The sequence below is a fragment of the Ammodytes marinus genome (assembly GCF_949987685.1).
Source record: "Ammodytes marinus genome assembly, chromosome: 16".
Lineage (NCBI taxonomy): Eukaryota > Metazoa > Chordata > Actinopteri > Uranoscopiformes > Ammodytidae > Ammodytes > Ammodytes marinus.
In genome coordinates, this window is record NC_137220.1 from 14,036,876 (window position 1) to 14,060,687 (window position 23,812).

Below are 23,812 nucleotides of genomic sequence, written 5' to 3' on the forward strand. Positions count from 1 at the left end.
GTGCAAAACTCTAACTACAGTCTGCACTACCAACAGTCATTGGAGCTGAACAGTTCACTTCACCTGCAAAACATGTTCAGTGCAGCAAACACTATGAACCAGCCTCATTGAGATAACACACACTGTCACTCAGAACCTGCTCAGAGTATAAACACTAGCATCAAACCCCAATACACAAATTACAAACTTTTAATCTTTACAGTTTGAATGATATGAGTTATTTCACACAAATTACATATTTTCTTTGATGAAAGGGTGAAATTATTTCACATGAAATTGTTTATTTTATAAAATCAGAAGTTTGCTTCAATACATACACATTTTGTATACTTTATTGAAAACATTTACAAATGTAGTATTTATCTGTGTAAATATTCTAAAATTGTAATACAGAAATCAATTCATGTAATGTTGTCATTTACTGTAAGGATGCAACTCTAAGCTGTTTGTTTGCTGGAAAATTCGTATTACAGATGCAACTTTAGATTTTTGCAGATTGGGTTGCACTCTCAACCCTGCCTCTCTCAATGAGAGACCATGATTCACAACAGGGTCTATCAGTGTTGCCCTTACTGTATTTCATCAGACATTACAGCTCTATGTCTTCTAGGTCTTCCTCCACACATCCACACTCTCACTGCCACTCTTCTACCTCCAACAACCTGTCTTCCTGGGTCCATTTCCAAAAATATATATATTTTTGAGCTTTCCCTTTATACTGTATATATGTTCACTAACAAGTCTAAACAAGACATCTTAGTGTTTGAGTTGAAATTGCAATCCGCAGTGTTTAAAAGGGATTAATTCTGTTTTGAATGTGCGGTTTATAGTTGTGGCAGCAGTGTGTTAGCATTTGAAAAAAGTGCTGGAAATCCACAGTGTTGTGCAGGCTGTGGTTAAGCCATGAGATAGGTGTGTAGAGTTTTGAAAGTTGTGTATAAGCAATGAAAAACGAGCTAAAACGAGCTGCAGTTTGGTCCGAATGAACCGCTGCTCTGCATACTGTTGTTAGAGTTTTGCACTTGTCGTTCCAGTTGTGCCCACTGTGGTTTAGCAATCGTAAAAAACTGTAATATGGACTCTGAAGTATTTTGGAGCCGACCACATTTTTTTTTTCATTATGTTTAATTGAGCCGATCATTAGACATCAATAACTCTTAAGTAAAATGTTATGAATCCTCCCTTCAGTCATTGATGTAAGAAATGTAAAGTAGTGTGTGGCTGCTACACACACAGTTAAATAAGTCTCTCTCTCTGTCCGTCTCTCATCAGGAAGGGCTGGAGGTGTTTAACCGAGCTAAGCTATTTAATGTTGGCTACACTGAGGCTCTGAAGGAATATGACTATCAGTGCTTCGTCTTCAGTGATGTTGACCTGATCCCAATGGACGACCGCAACATCTACAAGTGCTTCAGCCAACCACGCCACCTGTCTGTGTCTATCGACAAGTTTGGCTTCAGGTGAGGACCACACACATTAGCCCTTCGTTCCAAATCTCATACTCTTTCTTTTCACTACACTACATACTAAAGTACAGAAGAGTTTAAGGGCCACAGACAGGAGGGGGAAAACAATTAGATCAGAAAGATTTTTTTTATCATTATGTCAAGAAATGTCTAGAATAAAGACAAATACTCAAAATGCAATTGGAGTTAGTGGGGCATTTATGCATTTTCAGCATAGGGCCTAAATGCGAGCTCCCGGAAAGTGTTGGCAAGGACATTCGCAAACGTGTCGTGAGAAACCAACTCAGTGACACTGTAGATAAAAATTGTCGCTAATTCGCATATTTTCTCGCAATTTTGTGTCTCCAACTTGTCGCAAACAGTCGCAGCCCAGTGAGATAGGGGCTTTACTGTCTGTGTGTGTGTGTCTTATTTTGTGTGTTTGTGTGTGTAATGGAAAACATAATGATCTCAGTGGGAGATCAAACTACTGACTCACTGTAACAGTTGTTTCTGCAGCTGTGGCACAAACTAGAGGAAAACAAGCCCATATATTCTGACCCAGTTTCACTTCTGTGTGTCCAGTGTTAATACACAGCCTAGGCTCTGTAAACTGCTGTGTTGCTAGCAGAGGTGGCCTCCTTGTTTACTTTTACTTTGTGTGTACATACCAGCTTACAGAGCCTAGGCTGTGTATTACACAGTTTTTTTTGATCGCTAAACCACAGTGGGCACAACTGTAGCTCAATGTGCAAAACTCTAACTACAGTCTGCACTACCAACAGTCATTGGAGCTGAACAGTTCACTTCACCTGCAAAACAGGTTCAGTGCAGCAAACACTATGAACCAGCCTCATTGAGATAACACACACTGTCACTCAGAACCTGCTCAGAGTACAAACACTAGCATCAAACCCCAATACACAAATTACAAACTTTTAATCTTTACAGTTTGAATAATTTGAGTTATTTCACACAAATTACATAATATTTTCTTTGATGAAAGGGTGAAATTATTTCACATGAAATTGTTTATTTTATAACATAACAGTTTTTTTAGGAAAACAAAAATAAATTAAAATCAGAAGTTTGCTTCAATAGATACACATTTTGTTCCTTTTTTTTGAAAACATTTTCAAATGTAGTATTTATCTGTGTACATATTCTATAATTGTAATACAGAAATCAATTCCTGTAATGTTGTCATGTACTGTAAGGATGCAACTCTAAGCTGTTTGTTTGCTGGACAATTCGTATTACAGATGCAACTTTAGATTTTTGCAGATTGGGTTGCACTCTCAACCCTGCCTCTCTCAATGAGAGACCATGATTCACAACAGGGGTTTCAGTGTTGCCCTTACTGTATTTCATCAGACATTACAGCTTTATGTCTTCCTCCACACATCCACACTCTCACTGCCACTCTTCTACCTCCAACAACCTGTCTTCCTTGGTCCATTTCCCAAAAAATATAAATTTTTTAGTTTTCCCTTTAAACTGTATAGGGGAGAGTGGCCTAAGGGCCCGTGTCCACCTAACGCCTTTTTCCGACCGCAAGCGCCTTTTTTCAATTGATTCCCAATGAGAAGCGGCCGCCTCGGGAAAAGGCGGCCGCACGGAGAAAAGGCTTTTTTTCGAGCGTTTTTGCCTGACACACACACACACACACACACACACACACACACACACACACACACACACACACACACACACACACACACACACACAGAGGTTTTCCTCTTGATAGTGTGAAGAGGTTGAAGTGTGTCTCCTCTTCCTGTTGTTGTGAGAGAAAGTCACATAGCATGACCGAGCTAACAAGCTAACATTTGAAACGCCATATTGTTAGAAAGAATCTGCTCTCTTCTTCCATTCAATCATATGTTTCTTTGTTGACATACGAAAGTGGAACTGACCTTAAGGTATCTACGAGGAACTTTTTAATATTTCTGAAACAGTCTAATTTTTCCTCTGACGATCATAAATTACATGTAACAGCAAACGAGACCATCAGTGCAAAGAATACTATTTGTATATAGTTTTTTCTTAATGCCTTTGTCATGGGTACGCTCACCCAGGAACAACAGCTGGCGTGGTAAAACACTACCGCTTTTGTCCAAAGGGGGCGCTAGAATTAAAATAAACCTGCAAAAACATTATCGCAATTCAGAATTTATTCCTTAAGCGTTCATCACAGAAGCCTTTTACCCTTTGAGAGGAAATCTGATCAGATCCAACAGACAAATTCATTCACATATAAACGGGTGGTGTGTGTGTGTGTGTGTGTGTGTGTGTGTGTGTGTGTGTGTGTGTGTGTGTGTGTGTGTGTGTGTGTGTGTGTGTGTGTGTGTCTCTCTCTCTCTCTCTCTGTCTGACTGTGTGTGTGTTTGTGTGTGTGTGAGTGTGTGTGTGTGTGTGTGTGTTATATACAGTAAATCAAAAGGTGGTTAACCCTCTGTGTGTGTGTGTGTGTGTGTGTGTGTGTGTGTGTGTGTAAGATATAGATCAAAAGGTCTCTCTGTCTCTGTGTTGCAGGTTGCCTTACCCCCAGAACTTTGGAGGCGTGTCTTCATTAAGTAAAGATCAGTTTCTCAAGATCAACGGTTTCCCCAATAACTACTGGGGCTGGGGAGGGGAGGACGATGACATATACAACAGGTAAGACAGACACACAGACAGACACTCGTCACTTAACAAGTTTCTACACAGTCTGGGAGTATGCTTCATTTTAGATGTTGAATTTTCAAGGATTGAAATCTGAACACATTACTGGTAGATAGCTGGATGTCCTCCAGGTTGGAATACGTCCTAATGTTTGCCTTTAACTGTCACCTTGAGTTCACACATGTTGCTCCCCTACACGGACACATGTTGGTCCCAACTAGGGATGTTACACCACTCATTATTTGTGAGTCGATGTGTCTGAGACAAATCGATCTATTTACTGTGCTGACCCACAGCGGACATTTAATGCACATTGCAGAAATTAAGTGCCTGCATCGTGCTCACAACCACACATGTACTCGCATAACGGACGTCTCCAATGTGCAATTTTTTTGTGCAAGTAATTTATTATTTATTTATATCATGTGAAATGTATGGAAGTGTGTTTTTACTTAGTGGCTTACTTACCACTAAGTTACTTACCTTACAGGAGTAGCACAAATGTTGCAATGATAATATGATCTTGTAGCGGTTACAAATCGCTCAGATTAATTTTGCTATCAGAAATTATCTGACGATTAATAATACTTTAATAATTTATTAAAGTTCAAATTCGGGGCACCATCGATCCACTTAGGACAGAAAAATAGCAAGTTGTCTCGTTTTATCAATGATTTATTCTCAAATGTTGATTAGTTTAATGTTCGGTTAAATAAATCAGTATTAATAAATCCTAGTCTCAATGATAATTTCCATAAAATAATGTAATCAAATAATTACTATTATAAATCTGGTAATATGACCTTAAAGCGGCTACGAGTAACATTTAAATATCTTTTAAACAGCCTCATGTTTCCTCTGATAATCATAAATTACCTTTAACAGCAAACGAGACCATCAGTGCAAAGAAAGACGTTTTTATATAGTTTTTATTACTGCTTTTGGTCTGGTCGCACACCCAGTCCGATTTTCGGTTCGCTCGTGCAGGCTCTATGGTCACTTATCCGTACTGGTCGCAGATTTCAGTGTGGAGCAGCAATGCGATTTGAGAAGCCTATCCCTCCAGGTGAGGGAAGGGGAGCGGGAGCCTTGTTTGAGACAGTTATTTGTCGTCATAATGACTGATAACGGGGCTGAACCATCAAAGAAAAAAAAGAGAATGCAATGAAGAAAAGCTAAAAGGGAGAGTGATATAGGCTACGGGCGGGACGAGGGCGTTGCCAAGCAACGTGTATACAATTTCACGAGAGCGAAACTAGACTGCAGTGTTTACTCCTAAATGAATGAGCGGTTGGTACTAACACAAAGGTTGCTTTGCTTCACCATCATCAGATAACCATTATCTGAAATAGTCATTATTTACATCAACAACACAAACACATTACCTCATCATGATTCATACTAACTGCCGTCTCTCGTTCATTCGCTTTCTGTGAGGACATGTAATCTTTCAGCTCTGTGAGAGAGAGTAGTTAGGTGATGCTGCTGCATCAACTCATTGCAATCAGGTGTGTGTAGCACTGACTGGCATTAGTTGATGCAGTGTCAAAACCACTCTCACGGAGCCGAAAAGTCCTCACACTTTCAACACAAGGACATGCACTATATTGTGCCCTTCTCAGTTCACACTCGCACGCCTGGCACGAGCTAGAAAACAGCTTTGCGACAGCGGGCGTCGTAAAAATACTACCGCTTTTGTCCAAAGGGGACGCCAACGTGCCATGTTACTCGTAGTCAAGGCCGGATTATCCATATAAAGGATCGGGCGAGTGCCCTGGGGCACCAGCCAAATATAGCCATTAGGGGGGCACCAAATGATCAGGACAATGATTAGACCCTAAAATTTTTTTTCATATTTTATATCGGCCATATACTGGAAGAGACACAAACATGTACAAAATGAACCATTGTTAAGATTATTAATTATTATTATTATTTTGACTTGTGTGTAAGCAAAGTGCCCCCCTCCCCATCATGGATCAGTCCACAATGACACGGCGGCAGCGGCGCCAAATTTATGTAAACAAAAGCCACGATTCAAATTGTTCCTTCAGTCGGAAGTTTTCTTTGCCAGCAAGAAATGGAGGAATAAGTTATAAAAGGTAAGGCTTATCGACCATTATTTCTATCTGCTAATGTGTAGCTGTGGTGATTTTATAAGCCGATGTGACGCCACGAAGGTGTGGAGAGGTGCAAAGAGAGAGACACTAGGCTCTGCAGTTGCGGCTCGAGAATAGCCGAGTGCAGACGGGGGAGTGAGCAAAAAGCCTGACTGTAACCCGACAGCTCCGAGTTGGCTCGACTTGCATGTGCCGTCGGAAGTAGCGTCTTTATTGCGGATGCAGTTCGTTTTCTAGTATTATTTTGAAGGCCTATTAGAAACATATTCATAGAAGAGCTACACATAGCCTACTACAACTGATTAGAAGCAGCATATGAAACCAATAGGAGTAACAATTCAAAAGCGAGGGACATTTTCAAAACAAGAAACGAGATAGGCTATATCCCCATCCCCCACACATCTTTATCTTCCTTGTTATTTTACGAGATAAGTCTACTTTTAAGCGATAAAACAATACTTTTCGATCCAAATAAAGGAGGTTTAGTATTTCTCCCTTTGCATAACAAATATGATAGGCCTAAAGAAAGTTAAAGTAGGTAAAATTTCAAAACAGAGTAATTTCAGTAATAAGAATGTAACGTTGATGAAGTGTATGTAGGCCTAATAAAAGATCCCTTTTTTAGATGAACATGATGAACTGCTGATGTCTAACATTTAACATAGCCTACAATTCCCAGAGACCATTTAGATCAATGTCAATTAGGCTATGATTTAATCTTAATGGTATAAAGATATCACTTCACTACAAAGTAATTAGCCTGGTGCTACCAGACCATCGTACTTCATTGACTACTGAAGTGAAATGAAAATTCAGCGGAAGTAGGCGGGCGGAGCCAGGCTACAAAGTAATGTGACTCTAGGTTGTCTTCACTTTTAAATAAATCTATACAGAAGAGTTAAACCTGCATGCTAATTATTGTTTTTGTATTTATTATGGAAATATTTATATTTATCATGACGTGTTGCATGGTGATGGGTGTTGCATTCTGATTTGAGCATCAGTTCAAGGCTAGTATGAGACTCCTGTCAGTGTCAAGATTTTTGGTTGGATCTAAATGTTTAGTAGTCTATGTGGTGAGTCTGTATAGGCCTACTTGTCTTTAGCTACACGTTCTTGTAAATCTGTGGCCTTAATGCCATAGTAAATTTTAAAATGTTGTGTAAAGTTGAAGGACAGGGGCATTTCATGTGAAGTCACCCTGGGGCACCCTAAGGGGTTAATCCGGGCCTGCTCGTAGTGGCTTTTACACTGAAGGCTACAGAATTATTGACTTGTTGGTTGCTGACTTTCCAATAATATCCACACAAATAAATCACAAACACTTCTGGTTACAATATAAGAACATTTATTTGAACCACAATGAAACTTAAGGTAACATCCGTTTTATACAAGCATAAAGCAAATGCACTTAACAAACTCAATAAAAGAAACGTCTAGAACAGGGGTGTCAAACTCATTTTGGTTCGAGGGCCACATACAGCCTCTCTGATCTCAAGTGGGCCGGACCAGTACAATAATGGCAAAATAACGTACATCAACTCCAAATCTCTAGCTTTGTTTTTCAGTAATATGCTTTATCACTCAGTCTACATTTGTAACCTACATTATCACGGATCACAAGGGATCTCTGTACCCCCCAGGAAATGTCTTAGTAAAGGTTGCTGCTGGCCATGGGAATAGGAGGTGCGGCGCGCAGCGCCGCAGCAAAAATTTGGGGGGTATTTTGCTCAAAGATGCCAATACGCACTAATGAAATAAACAACTGTTTATTTGAATACACAAATACAACAGGCACTGACGTTACAGTTGTCCAATTTTGTTTACTATATGTACAGGGACACATTTTGTGCAAACATGCAGACAGTACAAAATACAATTTAATAAAAGTGCAACTTCTACTGTTTTGATTTATTTTTAAATACAGAGGTTATTGGTTGTTTTGGAATTCGTTTTTCCCAATTTAAAACATAAAAATAAAGCAGCATGGAAAATTAGGAAATAAATCTTGTAGGCCTACACTAGCATGCTCCTGCTCGTTTCGCACGTGCAGAGCCGCGGACACATCGCGCTTGCTAGTACATTAATTGTTCAGCACTAAAAATAAAAATTGTTTTATTTATTTTTTATTTTTTTGGTTTTTACTTTGCCATAAAGCACTGGAGGAAACATTAATAGCGGTGAAGCAAGATTGCCATTTACCATTTCCCACGTTGCTAAAATGTGCTTTTTTATTTATTTAGGCTGCCCCCTAGCGGCTGGAGTGAGCATTTTGGTTATTTCTTTAAAAATTCATATCTCCTCACAGGAATGGGCTAGAGACTTACTTTTTTTTTTTAAATGCTCATAAATGTGTGCTCTACAAGTCGCGGGCCGGATTAAATCATCTCGCGGGCCGCATCCGGCCCGCGGGCCGTATGTTTGACACCACTGGTCTAGAACGTGTGTGTGTGTGTGTGTGTGTGTGTGTGTGTGTGTGTGTGTGTGTGTGTGTGTGTGTGTGTGTGTGTGTGTGTGTGTGTGTGTGTGTGTGTGTGTGTGTGTGTGTGTGTGTGTGTGTGTGTGTGTGTGTGTGTGTGTGTGTGTGTGTGTGTGTGTGTGTGTGTGTGTGTGTGTGTGTGTGTGTGTAGAGAAAGTAGGGAAAGGAGGGGGGAAGTTCCCACGTGACTTATGACCCGAGGGGAGTCAGAACGCACAGGGGAGCTAGTGAGTCGATCAGTGACTGGTGGGCGTGTAGATTAACCGTTACCAAAGGTACAGGGAGGGGCGAAAGGCCCAGGGTGGCGGTGGGATAGACTAGGCCAGGGGTCTCCAAACTTTTTTCACTGAGGGCCACATACAGAAAAATCTACGAAGGGCCGGGTCACTTTGAAAAAATAACACATTTATCAGGACATGTAGCTGCTCTGATGTTTAGTTTCATAGTGTCTTCGTAAATTGTAATCCTTCTTCACGGCAACACATTCCTTGCACATTAAACAGACACATTTCCCCTCTTGTTTTTATGCCAATGATACACCCAGTGTTTTCTGCCTTTGCGTCTAATGTCCAGCAGGGTGAAAATAGTATCCAGCCGAGGTCCCGACCCTCCTAGGTGGGTCCGGGGGTATGCCCCCCGGGAGATTTTTTAAAGTTTTTAAAGCGAAATGCATGAATCTGGTGCACTTTGAGAGGGAAATTAAGAGGCTAAATCTGAAGAATTTTGTATGAAAAAAAATGGAGACACTGTGTCAGATGAATTAGAAGCTATTGGAGAAGGACGCATAGATTTTCCATAATAATATTAATTTAAAATAAAATATTATGCAGGGTCCTCTGGGATGGGCTTGTTGCTCATTTTCTTTTATGGGACATATTTCTCTGTAATATAATGAGTGCATTTAAATTATTTAAAAATGAAAAGCGCCATATTACATTATATTTTTAAAATGTGCCACGGGCCAATCAATCAGTGTTTGACACCCCTGCACTAGTGGGTAAACTAAGAAATGTAAAAAAAAAAAAAAAAAAAAAATTCAAAGGGCCATATTACATTATATATTTAAAATCGGCCGCGGGCCAATAAAAAGCGTAGTTTGGGGACCCCTGGACTAGGCTATTCTACCTCCAACCGGTAGGGGCAAGTAACGACCACAAGTACTCAAAATGGCGCCTACTTCAGAACAAAGGCACGAAGAAGGGGGAGTTAGGAATCACGCGGGAGAGTTTGAAATCATCCAGCACTTTAAACTGAGACTACCGCAGATCTTTACGCAATTCTATCTGTTCAAGATTATGAAAGGGGATCTAACGTGTTTATGCGTGTAGGAGAGGAAGAGGAGGAAAGACCACGCTTGAGCGCGGGGGAAAGGAAAGGTGTGAGGTTTTACCAAGCCCCAACCTCAGCGATTTTTACCAGCATCCAATAAGGAAGTGACCACAACTGTAGTAACCAGGAAGTGCCACTGGGGGCTGGAAGCAGAAGACAGCCATCTCTCGTTGACTCCAATGTTAAACATGCCGTTTTCACAGCATTATTAAACCTATTTACAGCCTGGGCCACAAAACCATTTTAGTCTGTATGTTTAGGTCATATCTCCATGACAACACTGAGGGGGGTGAATTTTTTTGGCCCACGCTAGTTTTTATTCTTTTGGAGGTAAAAATGTATTGGCGCGATCTCTTGAGTGACAGCTCTCCGCCCGTTGTCCCTCACTTTGCCTCGGAGGTAGGCTATACGTCAGCTATCTCCCTCCCCCTCACAAAATGGCGACGCGTACAAACCAGGATTATTGGATGCCGTGTGAATAACTGAGGTCAGCCCGGATGCTACATCCATATTATTTACTATCTATGGGTTTTACACACAGCAGAATTAACCACACTGCCTTCACTCGCCGAGTGAAATGATCAAACTAGCTTTCCCCGTTCTCCGTGGGGGAGGACAACCGGGGGTAATCACAAAGCCAATCAAAATAGCAACACAAACTCAAAAATAAACAGTATTGTTCAACACTTTAAAAGTAATAATATCTAAAACATCTGTCCAGGTTAAGTAATGCCAAAATCTAACTAGAGGAAACACGCTCCAGCGTGTTCCATGCTCGGCTCCCTGTTGATGGGGTCGGGGATACACGCACGGGAGGTCGGCTAGACGGCGGTCCAAATCAGGCCCAAGACGCTTGGTGGTCGGGTCTGACTTCTGCTGTTTTCAGGTAGCAGGAAAAAGGCAAAGGGCACTCCGTGTTCCAACGGTAGTTCTCTTGGTAACCCCGTGGACGAGTCCTGGTTCTTCTCTTAACGTTCCAACGGAACACTTTACAACTCACTTTGTTGTTCTACAAAGGCTTGGTGAAAGCCTTTGTAGAAAAACGTGGTAGAGCTGTTTTCAGGACAGAAGGAAATCCTGTTTTGTCTCTATATTGAAATCAGCTGAGAGCCGACCGAGAGAGAGGGAGAAATAGCACGGCTTCATCCGGGTTTCAGGCTGGCGCTTAAAAACGGCCACCTGGAGAGGTGAGGGTGCACCGCAGTGTTTTGGCCGCACGGTGGCGGCACATAGTTGTCCATAGGTTTGACCCCCTACAATCTGTTATCTGATTTTTGCTTTAATGTGTGTGTCTGTCTATGTGTCTGTCTGTCTGTCTGTGTGTCTGTGTGCCTGCCTGCCTGCCTGCCTGCCTGCCTGTCTGTCTGTATGTCCGTCTGTCTGTCTGTGTGCCTGTCTGTCTGCCTGCCTGCCTGCCTGCCTGTCTCCCTCCAGGCTTACCTATAAAGGAATGTCCATCTCCCGGCCGAGTGGAGAAACAGGGAAATGTAGAATGATCCGACACAACAGAGACAAACACAACGATGACAATCCACAGAGGTAAACACTACAGACACTACAGACACACCACACTGATAACCTGATGATTTACTGACTCATAGGCCTGTAACTGACTCTGTGTGTGTGTGTGTGTGTGTGTGTTTGTTTGTCTCTGTCTGTCTGTCTGTCTGTCTCTCTCTCTGTCTCTGTCTATCCGGGTGTGTGTATGTGTGTCTCTGTCTCTGTGTGTGTCTCACTCTGTGTCTGTGTGTGTGTGTGTGTCTTTCTCTCTTTCTCTCTCCCTCTCTCTCTCCCTCTCTTTAAGGTTTGACCGTATCGCTCACACCCGAGAGACGATGGACAAAGACGGGATCAACTCTCTGTCCTACAAGGTGGTTCACCTGGAGAAGAGATACCTGTACACCTGGGTCTCTGTGGATGTGGGCAAGCCCTGACAACGCCCTGACAATGCCTTGACAACGCCTTAGCAACAGGCCACGCCTCCTAAAACCTGCCTTCTTTCTGACACTTGAATCTTTAAGGTTCTACTCCCACCGGGGCAGAATCGCTGGACGAATATTCGCTTTGCACAAAAGACAGAATGACCAATCAACCAATCAATCAATCTGTGAGTGTGAGACTATCTGTGTGGGTGTGTGTGTGTGTGTGTGTGTGTGTGTGTGTGTGTGTGTGAGAGAGAGAGAGAGAGAGTGTGTCATCGTGTGTGTGTGAGAGAGAGAGAGAGAGAGAGAGAGTGTGTCATCGTGTGTGTGTGTGTGTGAGAGAGAGAGTGTGTCATCGTGTGTGTGTGTGTGTGTGCGCGTGCGTGCATGCGTGTTTCTCTGACGAATGTCTTTCTTGGGGACTTCAGAACTGTTTTTTCTGATGTTTTTTCTGATGTTGTAAAGTTAATACTTAAAGATCTATGGCATACTACTACTACATACTACTTAATACTTAAAGATCTATTTCTGTAAACCCCACATTAAAAGGCTCAATTTCTGTGTTTTTCAACATTATTTCGAAGTTGCATAGCCCCTCATTAGCAGCTATAAGAACCCTGTGGGAGCAGGACCTAGGTTCTGCCTTCACAGATCACGTGTGGGATTCAGTCCTGGATCGGATACACTCTACCTCCATGTGCGCCCGACATGCTCTTGTGCAATTTAAAGTAGTACATCGTATCCACATATCTAAAACTAAATTAGCTCGTATCATTGTACTGTATTTGCTTCGCAAATCTTTTGATGAATAAAAAAACCTTTGGAAAAAAAAAAAGATCTTTGGCAGTGGTTTTCAAACTGGGGGGGGGGGGGGGCGCCGATGAATATGTGAAAAAACTAAATAAAAAAAATATTTTATTTTTTTTGAGTTTGTGTTTTTGATATTAAAGGCCTACTTCACCGGTTTGAATATGAAGGTGTATTGAATTCTGAGATCCTATGTAGTATAAATGTGCAAAAAAAATTAAAATCGGTTCATCCTAGCCTGAGAAAAGGCAGAAAGAGTGTTTTTTTAACCCTATATTTCTCTTTCTCGTGACATCACATAAAGAGAAATATAGGGTTAAAAAAAAACTTACTTTGTAAATATTACTGTGATGTCTTTTACTGTGACATTTATACTACATAGGATCTCAGAATTCAATACACCTTCATATTCAAACCGGTGAAGTAGGCCTTTAACATCATATTAAGCAAATGTAAGTTATCTTACAAAAAAGGAATACAATGTTTTGGTCTAGATAGTTAATAGCCTAATAATTGAATCAGATCATCTGGGAGATAATCCGAGGTTAACTGATCACGTCACATTCACGTCCATGCACAGTGTGTATTGAGTTTATTTTAAAACATTTGGAAATGGGGCTGCCCTCAGTTGCCCATGCACTGTGTATAGTCTATAGTCTATTTCAGCCTTGTCTGTGGAAATAAAGATAGCTGGACAAGAGTTCTTCTGCTTCATTCCTCTCACTGCATTTAAATGCATTCACTATATTACAGAGAAATATGTCTCGTTAAAGAAAAAGAGCTCCAAGCCCAACCCAGAGGACCCTGCATAATATTTTATTTTAAATAAACATTTTTATGGAAAATCCATGTCTTTCTTCAATAGCTTCTAATTCGTCCGACCCAGTGTCTCCAAAATATTTGTTTACACAAAATTCCTCAGATTTAGTCTCTTTTTTCCTCTGAAAGTGCACCAGATTCATGCATTTCACTTCAAAAAGGTAAAAAAAAATCTCCCGGGGGGGGCATACCCCCGGACCCCCCCTAGGAGGGTCAGGATCTTTGCTGGCTACTAATATCACCCAGCAGGACATTGGAGGCACTAGCGAAAAAACACTGGGTGGGTGAATGACATTTAACAATAGTCAATAATTTGGGCAAGTCTTTCTGCCTATCTCTCTCACTCCATTGCACACTCAGTCACTACTATCCATGCTTAAAGGAAGCAGGATTAAACCACTGGATAAAGATGTTCAAATGTAAAAAAGCTAAACAAAAACATACTTCGATAAAGATGTTCAAATGTTTAAAGAAATGTGTTTAAAAACGCACAAAGATGTTTAGAATGTTTCAAAAATATGTTTAAAATGTGTAAAATAATGATAAGATCTTTCAAAACACAGGGATTTTGAAAACATTTTTTTTGGGGGGGGGGGGGGAGGTCCGCTGAAATTTGTTCTCTGAGGGGGGGGCTCACTCTCTCACACTTTGAAAACCCCTGGTCTATGGGAAACGAATGCATGTCGATGGAAAGTCCCCATGAAGCCACATGAGTATAAAGGTGTGTGTGTGTGTGTGTATCACTGTTTGTGTGTCACTGTGTGTGTGTGTGTTGAATTTGTATCTGATTTCTTGAATGAATCGCCGTTAATGTGCCTTAAAATATATGTTGAAATGTTCTAATTTTGAACAGTAGACGTGACGAGGTGGAGTCGAGTCCGAGTCTTTATTTAAACAATTATTATTTAAACTATTTTAAACTACTACTTTACAGAGAAAAATACAAATAATACATTTTACAAGTTTGAATGACTGAGGGTCTATTTGGAAGGATGAGTCAGTGATTCTGTAGAACGCTTGATGTCAAAATCAGTGAACATCTCATGATCCACTACCTGTCTGTACTGCGTTACTGTAATACACTGTGTTGATACACTGATGGTATGGTGCAGGATGATATGTTGACCACTGCCATGTGTGTAGTCTAGTATGGTTTTATAATAATTAGGGCTGTCAAGCGATTAAAAAAATTAATCTAATTAATTACAGACTCTGTGATTAATTAATCTAAATTAATCGCATACTTTTATGACACTTTTATACCTTTTTATAAACAGCTGTATAGCCTGCTACAGTTTGTTTCTTTCTCTCTCTCTCTCTTTCTCTCTCTCTCCGACTCTCATAACTTCTGTCTCCACAACAGACAGCGCTGCACTGCCACAGATTCATTCACCATCGTCGTACTCGTAGGCAAAAATATTGACACATACACACACACACACACCGGGCGGGTGTCCGTTTACGCGGAAGGCGAGACAGCTAGCAAACAAAATTGAGACACACACGGAGGATTGAGAGATACTGTTTTGAACCCACTAAATCTACATTGTTGCACCCACTAAATCAATAATGACACTGCGGAGAATAAAGTAAGATGTCTTCCTAACTTCATGCTTATTTGCCCGAAGCATCCCATAAACCGTCCATAGAGCCCTCGGGCCGGCCCCTTTCCCCGGCTTCTCTCTTTACTTTTCTCCCTTTCACCCGTGCGGGCCGTGTATGCAAGCTACAGGTGCAGCTCGGTGCAGCTGCGCACCACTTTTGCACCGGGTCAAAGTGCAATTAATCTGCGTTAATTTTTTTAATCGCGTTAATTTTTCTGTGATTAATTAATCGAAATTAACGCGTTCATTTGACAGCCCTAATAGTAATGTAATGATTTCTGTAAAGACGCAGAGCACTGTGGCCCCTCATGCCAAAATGATGTAAAACCATCCTGACTGAGGGAGGTGACAAGGCCTAAAACTAGACTGCCAAAGCATTTAGTTCTACAGAATTCCTTTGATAATGATCTAAATGTTTTGTGTTTTATTTAGCAAAAATGCAGCTTTTACTCATTCAGTGACTTGGTATTCTTTTTGCCATCTGTGTCGAAAGTATACTTTCAATTTTGTAATAATGCTGTAATATGAATTGTAGCCACTACCTGATTGGAAATATCTTTGATAATACTATCCTGTTTATGTTGTCTTTTTTGACTGTGTGTTTTTATTTCATTTATTGGTTAATCCTCTCTCAGGAAAAGATATCCCACAGATATCCCACAGGATACTCACTGGTGGCATGTTTTCCCATGCTCAGTTATACAAAGGGTTAAATTATCAAGGGAAGGAGAGAATATGCTATATGTCTACAGAGTTCAGATGGGGATTTGCTGGCCTGGTACTGCTGAAGGTATAACAAAAAAAAAACAGCACAATTGATGGTGCCCTCTGCATCACCAATGCAGGTGTTCTTTGTGAGGAGCTATAAAATAACTGTTTATGATGGGGAAAGAAGATAACAGTTTAAGACCCAGTTTACTGGAAACCGAAACCGTGCATAGGCAAAAATACTTTTGCAAATGCAGCCTATCATTACAGTTTTTTTCGATTGCTAACCCACAGTGGGCACAACTGTAGCTCAATGTGCAAAACTCTAACTACAGCCTGCACTACCAACAGTCACTGGAGCTGAACAGTTCACTTCACCTGCAAAATAGGCTCAGTGCAGCAAACACTATGAATTGTCCTCACTGAGATAACACACACTGTCACTCAGAATATGCTCAGAGTACAAACACTAGCATCAAATCCCAATACATAAATTACAAACTTGTAATCTTTACAGTTTGAATAATTTGAGTTATTTCACACAAATTACGTAATATTTTCTTTGATGAAAGGGTGAAATTCTTTCACATGAAATTGTTTATTTTTAGGGCTGTCAAACGATTAAAAAAATTAATCTAATTAATTACAGGCTCTGTGATTAATTAATCTAAATTAATCGCATAGGGGAGAACGGGGTAAGTAGGCACACTTTTTACTCTACTGAGAATTGCTCATCAGCTAAACATCTTTCGATAGCCATTCCTAAATTACATTGAAGCTTAAAGTGTTGGCTTGAGATGTGTACCCCTCACTTTTTCTATCTTATTGTAATAAAGATGAAATTAATCATCAAAGACACCCTTACACATTGTGACAATCAACCCCATCAAGGGGTCGGTTGTCATACACTATGGGGTTGTTTGTCACAATGTTATCTTAATGGGAATAATCTTGAAAAGAAGGAAAGAAAGTAGAACTAAATTTGAAAATGCAATTGCATTGTCAAGTTGACAAATAGGCCTATATAACTTACTGTAGCCTTGGCAGCTTGTCTAGTTTGGGATGCACTGGGTTGTTTTGATTGTGTTGCCCTTTTTTCCTTTGCATGCTAGCTGCCTTTTCCTGCTCTATTCTTTCCTTCTCTGGGGTGTCAGTGAGGATACAGCTTGACAATTTATTTCGTTATTGGGTTCCTTTTCTGGCTGTAGCCTTTGGATAACTTGTGACAACCAACCCCCCCCAAAAATGTGACGACCAACCCCAACTTGAATTTTTTGCTAGCATCAAGGCCAACAACCATCTGATAACTAATTAGCTTGCTAACCACAATCTAAACTATAGTTTACCCTTCACACTTTTTATGGGTAACAAGTGTTTTGTTATAAACCCATTCTGTAAAAGCCTAGAAGAAAAATACTGAGGAGCTAAATATTTTCAATTTGACATGAAAAACACAAACAGTCCTCTCACCTCAAATTCAGCAGTCTAACTCCAAGGAAGACTATGTAGGTGACCTCTTATCCCAATTCTGGATGTTTACATACCAAAATTTCACAGACAGCGCCTTCTGGTTCTGAGATATAACGATTGTGACAACCAACCCGTGTGACAAATTACCCCGTTCTCCCCTACTTATATGACACTTTTATACCTGTTTATAAACAGATGTAATAGCCTACTACGGTCTGTTTCTCTCTCTCTCTCTCTCTCTCTCTCGCACGCTCGCTCTCCGTCTCTCGTAACTTCTGTCTCCTCCCCTCAGCCAGCTTTACACATGAACTAGCGCCGAATTTTCTCAAAAAAACAAGCAGACAAATGCCTCATTTCCACCAAGTAGAGCGGGTCGGATCGGAGCGGCTCAGCTCACTTTTAAGAATCTCTGTGTTGTTTCCACCGCGGACCCTACCTTTACTGGTAGGGCGGGGTTTATGACCCTACCCTTACTGGTAGGGCGGGGTTTAGGCTGGACTGCGATATCCGCCGCCAGACTATGGGTCAAACTATAGGGTTGTGGAACAACTGTGGTCAAGCCAGCGGTCTCTCGTTTTTGCTATGGGTCAAACCAGCCGCTTCTTTATTTATTCCCCCCGTGTTGTTGTGAGCACAGAGACCGCTCGGTGCAACTGATAGACAGTGAGCGAACAGCGCTGGCTACACAGTAAATTCCCCAGGGTTAAATATGCAGTGTCAAACTCCATTAACTCTATCTGAGTTAATATAACAGCTGGAGTAGAATGTCTCCTAGTGTTGGTGTCAATTTCGGTAGTTAAAAGACGGGGTGTAGAAAGTACTCTATAAGGCTTTAAATAACACTATACAGTGTATTTTTAACTCTATTTTGAGTTAATTTAACTCTAAAATTGTAACACTTTGAAGAGAGTTAATTTAACTCCAATTCTGAGTGGGACCAAATACACTCGGAAATGGTGTTAAATTTAACTCTTTTAGTGTTGTTTTAACACTTCAAAATTTACTGTGTACGTGACATCGTAGCAGTGGGACACAGTGTAGCCAACTGATTATTTTAATGACGAGGAAAAACACCACACAATAAACAGTGCCGCGCTCACATTTTCGCCAAAACACACTGACTCTCTTCACTCTAGCCGAGGTGACTACACACGGCGGAAATGATTCTTTCGACCAACTGTGGTCAAGCCAGCGGTCTCTTGTTTTCGCTTGGTCAAACCAGCCGCTTCTTTATTTATTCCCCCCGTGTTGTGAGCGTGTATTTAGCCTAAAACTATCTAGGCTATGGCGTAAACACAGAGACGGCTCGGTGCAACTCAGTGAGCAAACAGTGCAGCTACGTAGCAGTGGGACACGTAACTAAACCAACTGATTATTAATGACGAGGAAAAACACCAAACAATAAACAGTGCTGTGCTCACATTTTCACCAAAACACAGACTCTCTTCACTCTTGCCGAGATGAATATACATGGCGGAAATGATTCTTTCGACCAACCAATCAAATGACGGCAGCGTGTAGCTCCGCATTTTCGGTCCGCTTTCAGGCGGCTAGTACCCCTACGGAGGAGTACTGAGATCTGGAGCGGCTCAGAGCGGTTAGGTGCGCTTAAACCGTACCCTACCCAACTTTTTACAAATGAAAAGCCAAACTACCCGGACCGAACCGCTCCGACCCGCTCTACTCGGTGGAAACGAGTCATAAATGACGACTTTCCATCTCCCACAACAGACAGCGCTGCACTGCCACCATTTCGTAGCCTACTCATAGGCAAAAATATTGACACACACACACACACACACGGGGCGGGTCTCCGTTTATGCGAGACAGCTAGCAAACAAAATTGGAGGAAGATTGAGAGATAGGCCTACTGTTTTGAACCTAGCCTACATTGTTGCACCCACTAAATCAATAATGCACGGACACTGCGGAGAATTAAGTAGGATGTCTTCCTACCTTCATGCTTATTTGCCGAACCATCCCATAAACCGTCCATAGAGCCCTCGAGTCGGCCCCTTTCCCCTGCTTCTCTCTTTACTTTTACTTTCTCCCTTTTACCCGCGCGCCCGGCCCGGCGAGCTACAGATGCAGCTCCGCACCACTTTTGCACCGGGTCAAAGGGCATTATAGAAGTGCGATTAATCTGCGTTCATTTTTTTAATCGCGTTAATTTTTCTGTGATTAATTAATCGAAATTAACGCGTTAATTTGACAGCCCTATTTATTTTATAACATACCAGTTTTTTTAGGAAAACAAAAAGAAAAATCAGAAGTTTGCTTCAATAGATACACATTTTGTATATTTTAAGGAAAACATTTCCAAATGTAGTATTTATCTGTGTAAATATTCTATGATTGCAATACAGAAATCTATCCTGTAATGTTGTCATTTACTGTAAGGATGCAACTCTAAGCTGTTTGTTTGCTGGAAAATTCGTATTACAGATGCAACTTTAGATTTTTGCAGATTGGGTTGCACTCTCAACCCTGCCTCTTTCAATGAGAGACCATGATTCACAACAGGGTCTATCAGTGTAGCCCTTACTGTATTTCATCAGACATTACAGCTCTGTCTTCCTCCACACATACACACTCTCACTGCCACTCTTCTCCCTCCATCAACCTGTCTTCATAGGTCCATTTACAAAAACATATATATTTTAGAGTTTTCTCTTTATACTGTATATGTTCACTAACAAGTCTAAAACAAGACACCTTCTTAGTGTTTCAGTTGAAATTGCAATCTGCAGTGTTTGAAATGCACTAGGCATTCATTCTGTTTTGAATGTGTGGTTTACAGTTGTGGCAGTAGTGTGTTAGCGTTTGAAAAAAAGTGCTGGAAATCCACAGTGCTGTGCAGGTTGTGGTTAAGCCATGAGATAGGTGTGTAGAGTTTTGAAAATTGTGTTTTATCAATGAAAAGCGAGCTAGAGTTTGGCCCGAATGAACCGCTGCTCTCTGCATACTGTTGTTAGAGTTCTGCTTCTGCTTCTACTTGTCACTCCAGTTGTGCCCACTGTGGTTTAGCAATCGAAAAAAACTGTAACATGACAACAGAAAACGCAGTCTTGAAAACACAAACTTTTGAAACCATCTCCCTGGGCGGAATCTTTTGAAAAAGCAACTGTATTGGAACCTTGTAAACTGGCGAAACAGGTTTCTCTGGTAACGCTGAAGTCATTGCTCCAATCCGCACATGCGCACACTAAAAAAAATGAACTAGGGCATGTGTTTGATTAGCTAACTAGGAATATGTTTAGATGACATGAATCAATCGTGTTTGTCTTCATTACATGATTAATTCTTGTCCATAATACGTGATTAGAAGACAATTCAGATCAACTATAAACGTGCATTTTAATCCAATGAGAAGTGGGTTAATCAAACCAACAACTGTTGTACTGTCAGCTACTGCGCATGCTCCATGCTCTTGACTAGATGCAGTTATTTAACGGACACTGCCGACAATGACCAGCACATGCCACTGAATGTTTGCCAACCTTCATCTTACATGTAAGTAATTCGTGAATTTGTTCAATTCAACAATGTTGTAAGTGATGAATAATAGTTACTAGCCCCTCTGAGACATTTTTCAGTTAAACAAAGTTTTTGAGTGTCACTAGCACTAGCTATGGTGTACTATAGCTGTCAAAAAGGTGTATACGTGATTAAATGATTCGTATTCATAATGTATGATTCGTATTCATAATTTATGATTCGTATTCATAATGTATGGTTTCGTATTCATAAGTATGAATCAAAAAGCTACGAGTACAAAGTCTTGTGAATACAACTCAAATTTCTACGAGTACAATTTTTTTGTGTGAATGCTGAAACAGCTTACGCTAAACTGGATAGCTGAGTATGAAGATTTGAAAAAGGTCTATAAAGGTTTATAAAGTTGTTGAAGTTTATAAAGGTCATAATTGTGTAAAATAAGTTTAAAAGGAGTTGAAAAGTTGAATATATAGAGGTTTGAATAACATTTCTTGCTGAAATTATGAAGAAGTTGAAAGACATGGATAAAAATCTTAAAACTATGAAATAGTAATTGAATAGACTTGGAGCTAAACTACCTTGATGGCTTGAATGTATATGAATCAGCTAAAGGAGTATGAAGATGTGGAAAAGTAAGAAACAGTCTTAAGTATGAACAGTAGTGAATTGTTTAACTCTTATAGGAATGATGTTGAATATTTAAAAATGTCTAGATAAAATTATTATTGAAAGACATGAAAAAAAAATTATGTGTGAAATAGGCCTTCAAAGAGCAGAGTGTTTGCCCCATTTCAACTGTGCCTCTCCGAACTGTCTAATAAAGCGGAAAAAAGAAAAAAATAATCAAGAAAAAAAAGTGAAATTGCCCTTTAATGGGCAGAGTGAGTCACCAAGGTGAGTGTATGTCTTATTGAGGGTCTGTGATCAGGCAGAAATCCCACCTTTTTAGAGGCCTCAGAGAGGTCATTTCATCCAAAACCTCACCTCAAACCGCTGCCTTTAACTGACGGACCGTGAGTCTAACTGACAAAATTATTTTATTGTTAGAACCAGAAGAATCTGATGAAGACACAGTGTGAAGATTATGTCTGTAATGTGAAGAATATGAGAACCAGAGCATTTTAAAGGTGTGGTACAGTCTGCCTTTCTCCAGAAATGTCATGTCTCAGTTATCAAGGCGGCAGTTGGTTGGACACCATTTAGCTTGGAAGCCCAAAACTTCCATTGTGTAGGTCCGATTGCTTCAGTAGTCACATCTATGCGACCGGCAGAATATGTCCTACATTTCGATGTAAAAATGATCCGCGTAGGATTTAATTTGTGGGAGTGAGAGGCAGTTATGTGGAAGGTTTTGGTGTATTTTTACACCAGTTCACACTGTAACAGTTGGTTCCCCCACTCTGCCTCTGAACATTCCGTCCCATCCGGATCCCATTATAAATTTAGAAAGAGGTTAAAAAAAGCTTAAAACTAAAACTGTGTTTGTTCAAAGACAGTTGAAGATTTTAAAAAGTTGAATAGGAATTTAATAGCTGTAATTAATGTGAATTGTTTAACGTTTGAATGGAGTCTCTAGCTGAAAAAATGCGGGAGGAGATAGGTTTCAAAGCAGAGGAAGTTTTAGCGGTTTGGAATGCTGCTCCTATCCGCTTCAATGTTAAAATAATTTGTTAAAAAGCTGAATATTTGAAAAGGTAGAAATTTTTTAAAAGAGGTCCACACATTAAAGAGCTTAAAGAGCTGAACATTTTGGTATTTGTATGGTTAAAATAGCTGAAGATTTGAAGGAGGTATGAAGGTCCAAAAAACGTACGGAAGAAGTAGCGGAATAATAATAAAGATTTGGATAACAATAGTGTGAATGCTGGAGGCTCCAGCATTCACACTAATTAAAACAAAAGAAAGGTCTGACATACTGTATTTCACTTTGAGTAATTTGGAGTTTGAGTAGAATCTGGAACTCACTTTTGAATGGACTTTTCCGTGCTTTTCTAATATTTGTAGATGCACCTGTTATCCCTACAGTTCTGAACATGATTTGAGATGTCACACCTGATTGTCCCAGTGCCCATGTAAACGTATAGCTTTGAGGATGTGTTACAGTCAAGTGCTTGGACAGGAGAGCCTTTGGTTTCAGACTTCTAAACAGATGGCCAGTTCTGTTTACTGAGTGCACATACAGAAGAACAAGATGTTGACAAATCAAATATAATAGTTTTGACCAGTTCCTTTCTCTCAATTGATAGTTATTTAACAACTTTATAATTAATTGTTCATTCTTCTTATACTTTGATGTTCTGATAGGGATAGTGACATGTGCATTAATGTGTTCCAGATTGATAAGGAGTTCCACCACATATCAACCGGTCCTCTAGTTTCTACATTCTTTGCTGCTCTCGACCAGATCTCCCCGCGCCTGATGGAGATATCTCGATGTAAAGGTGGAGCAGCTGGAGAAATGGTGCATATTTACAAGGTGTGTATTGAAAAGGGTTGATCTATTTAGTGTTCAGTTTTAAACATCCTTAATAATATTGACTATTTGAATATATTTTGTTCAGTGCTGGGCAGAAGTCATGAATTCAAGCACATATAAATGAAAATTGTATGTATTTTATCCCACAGGACACAGACACAGAGGCCAGTGCTTCCATGGTGCAAACTGCTGGGAGTGTCTTACAGAAGGAGGGTGTGTAGCCTGGAGATGACCCAGACCAGAGGACAGCGGTGTCCTGTTTGAATGTGTGAGTCCTCATTCATTTGGGCAATATTGGGCTTTAACATGAGCTATCCACCAGAGCGCAAATTAACTTTTGGAGGGATGCAGAAGATTCTTCTGAATCTGGATGGGCAGAGGGTTGTCATCCTAAAAAAATAAGCTCATCGAGTAAATTTGCTCTACAATGTATGGTTTTATTAGTTTGTGCTTTTAAGTTTAAAATGCTGA

General features: G+C 40.4%; 1 protein-coding gene across 1 annotated transcript in view; it reads left to right on the forward strand.

Moving 5' to 3' along the window:
* Nucleotides 1-12,727, forward strand: part of LOC307263048 (beta-1,4-galactosyltransferase 3-like) — a 57,571-nt gene extending 44,844 nt beyond the window's left edge. Inside the window, exons 6-9 of the mRNA XM_080044069.1 lie at nt 1,273-1,460; nt 3,981-4,103; nt 11,472-11,576; nt 11,842-12,727. Of these exons, the coding sequence (XP_079900195.1) occupies nt 1,273-1,460; nt 3,981-4,103; nt 11,472-11,576; nt 11,842-11,971 (546 nt within the window). The 3' untranslated portion in view covers nt 11,972-12,727. The remainder of the gene's footprint in view (nt 1-1,272; nt 1,461-3,980; nt 4,104-11,471; nt 11,577-11,841) is intronic.
* The last annotated feature ends 11,085 nt before the right edge of the window (nt 12,728-23,812 follow it).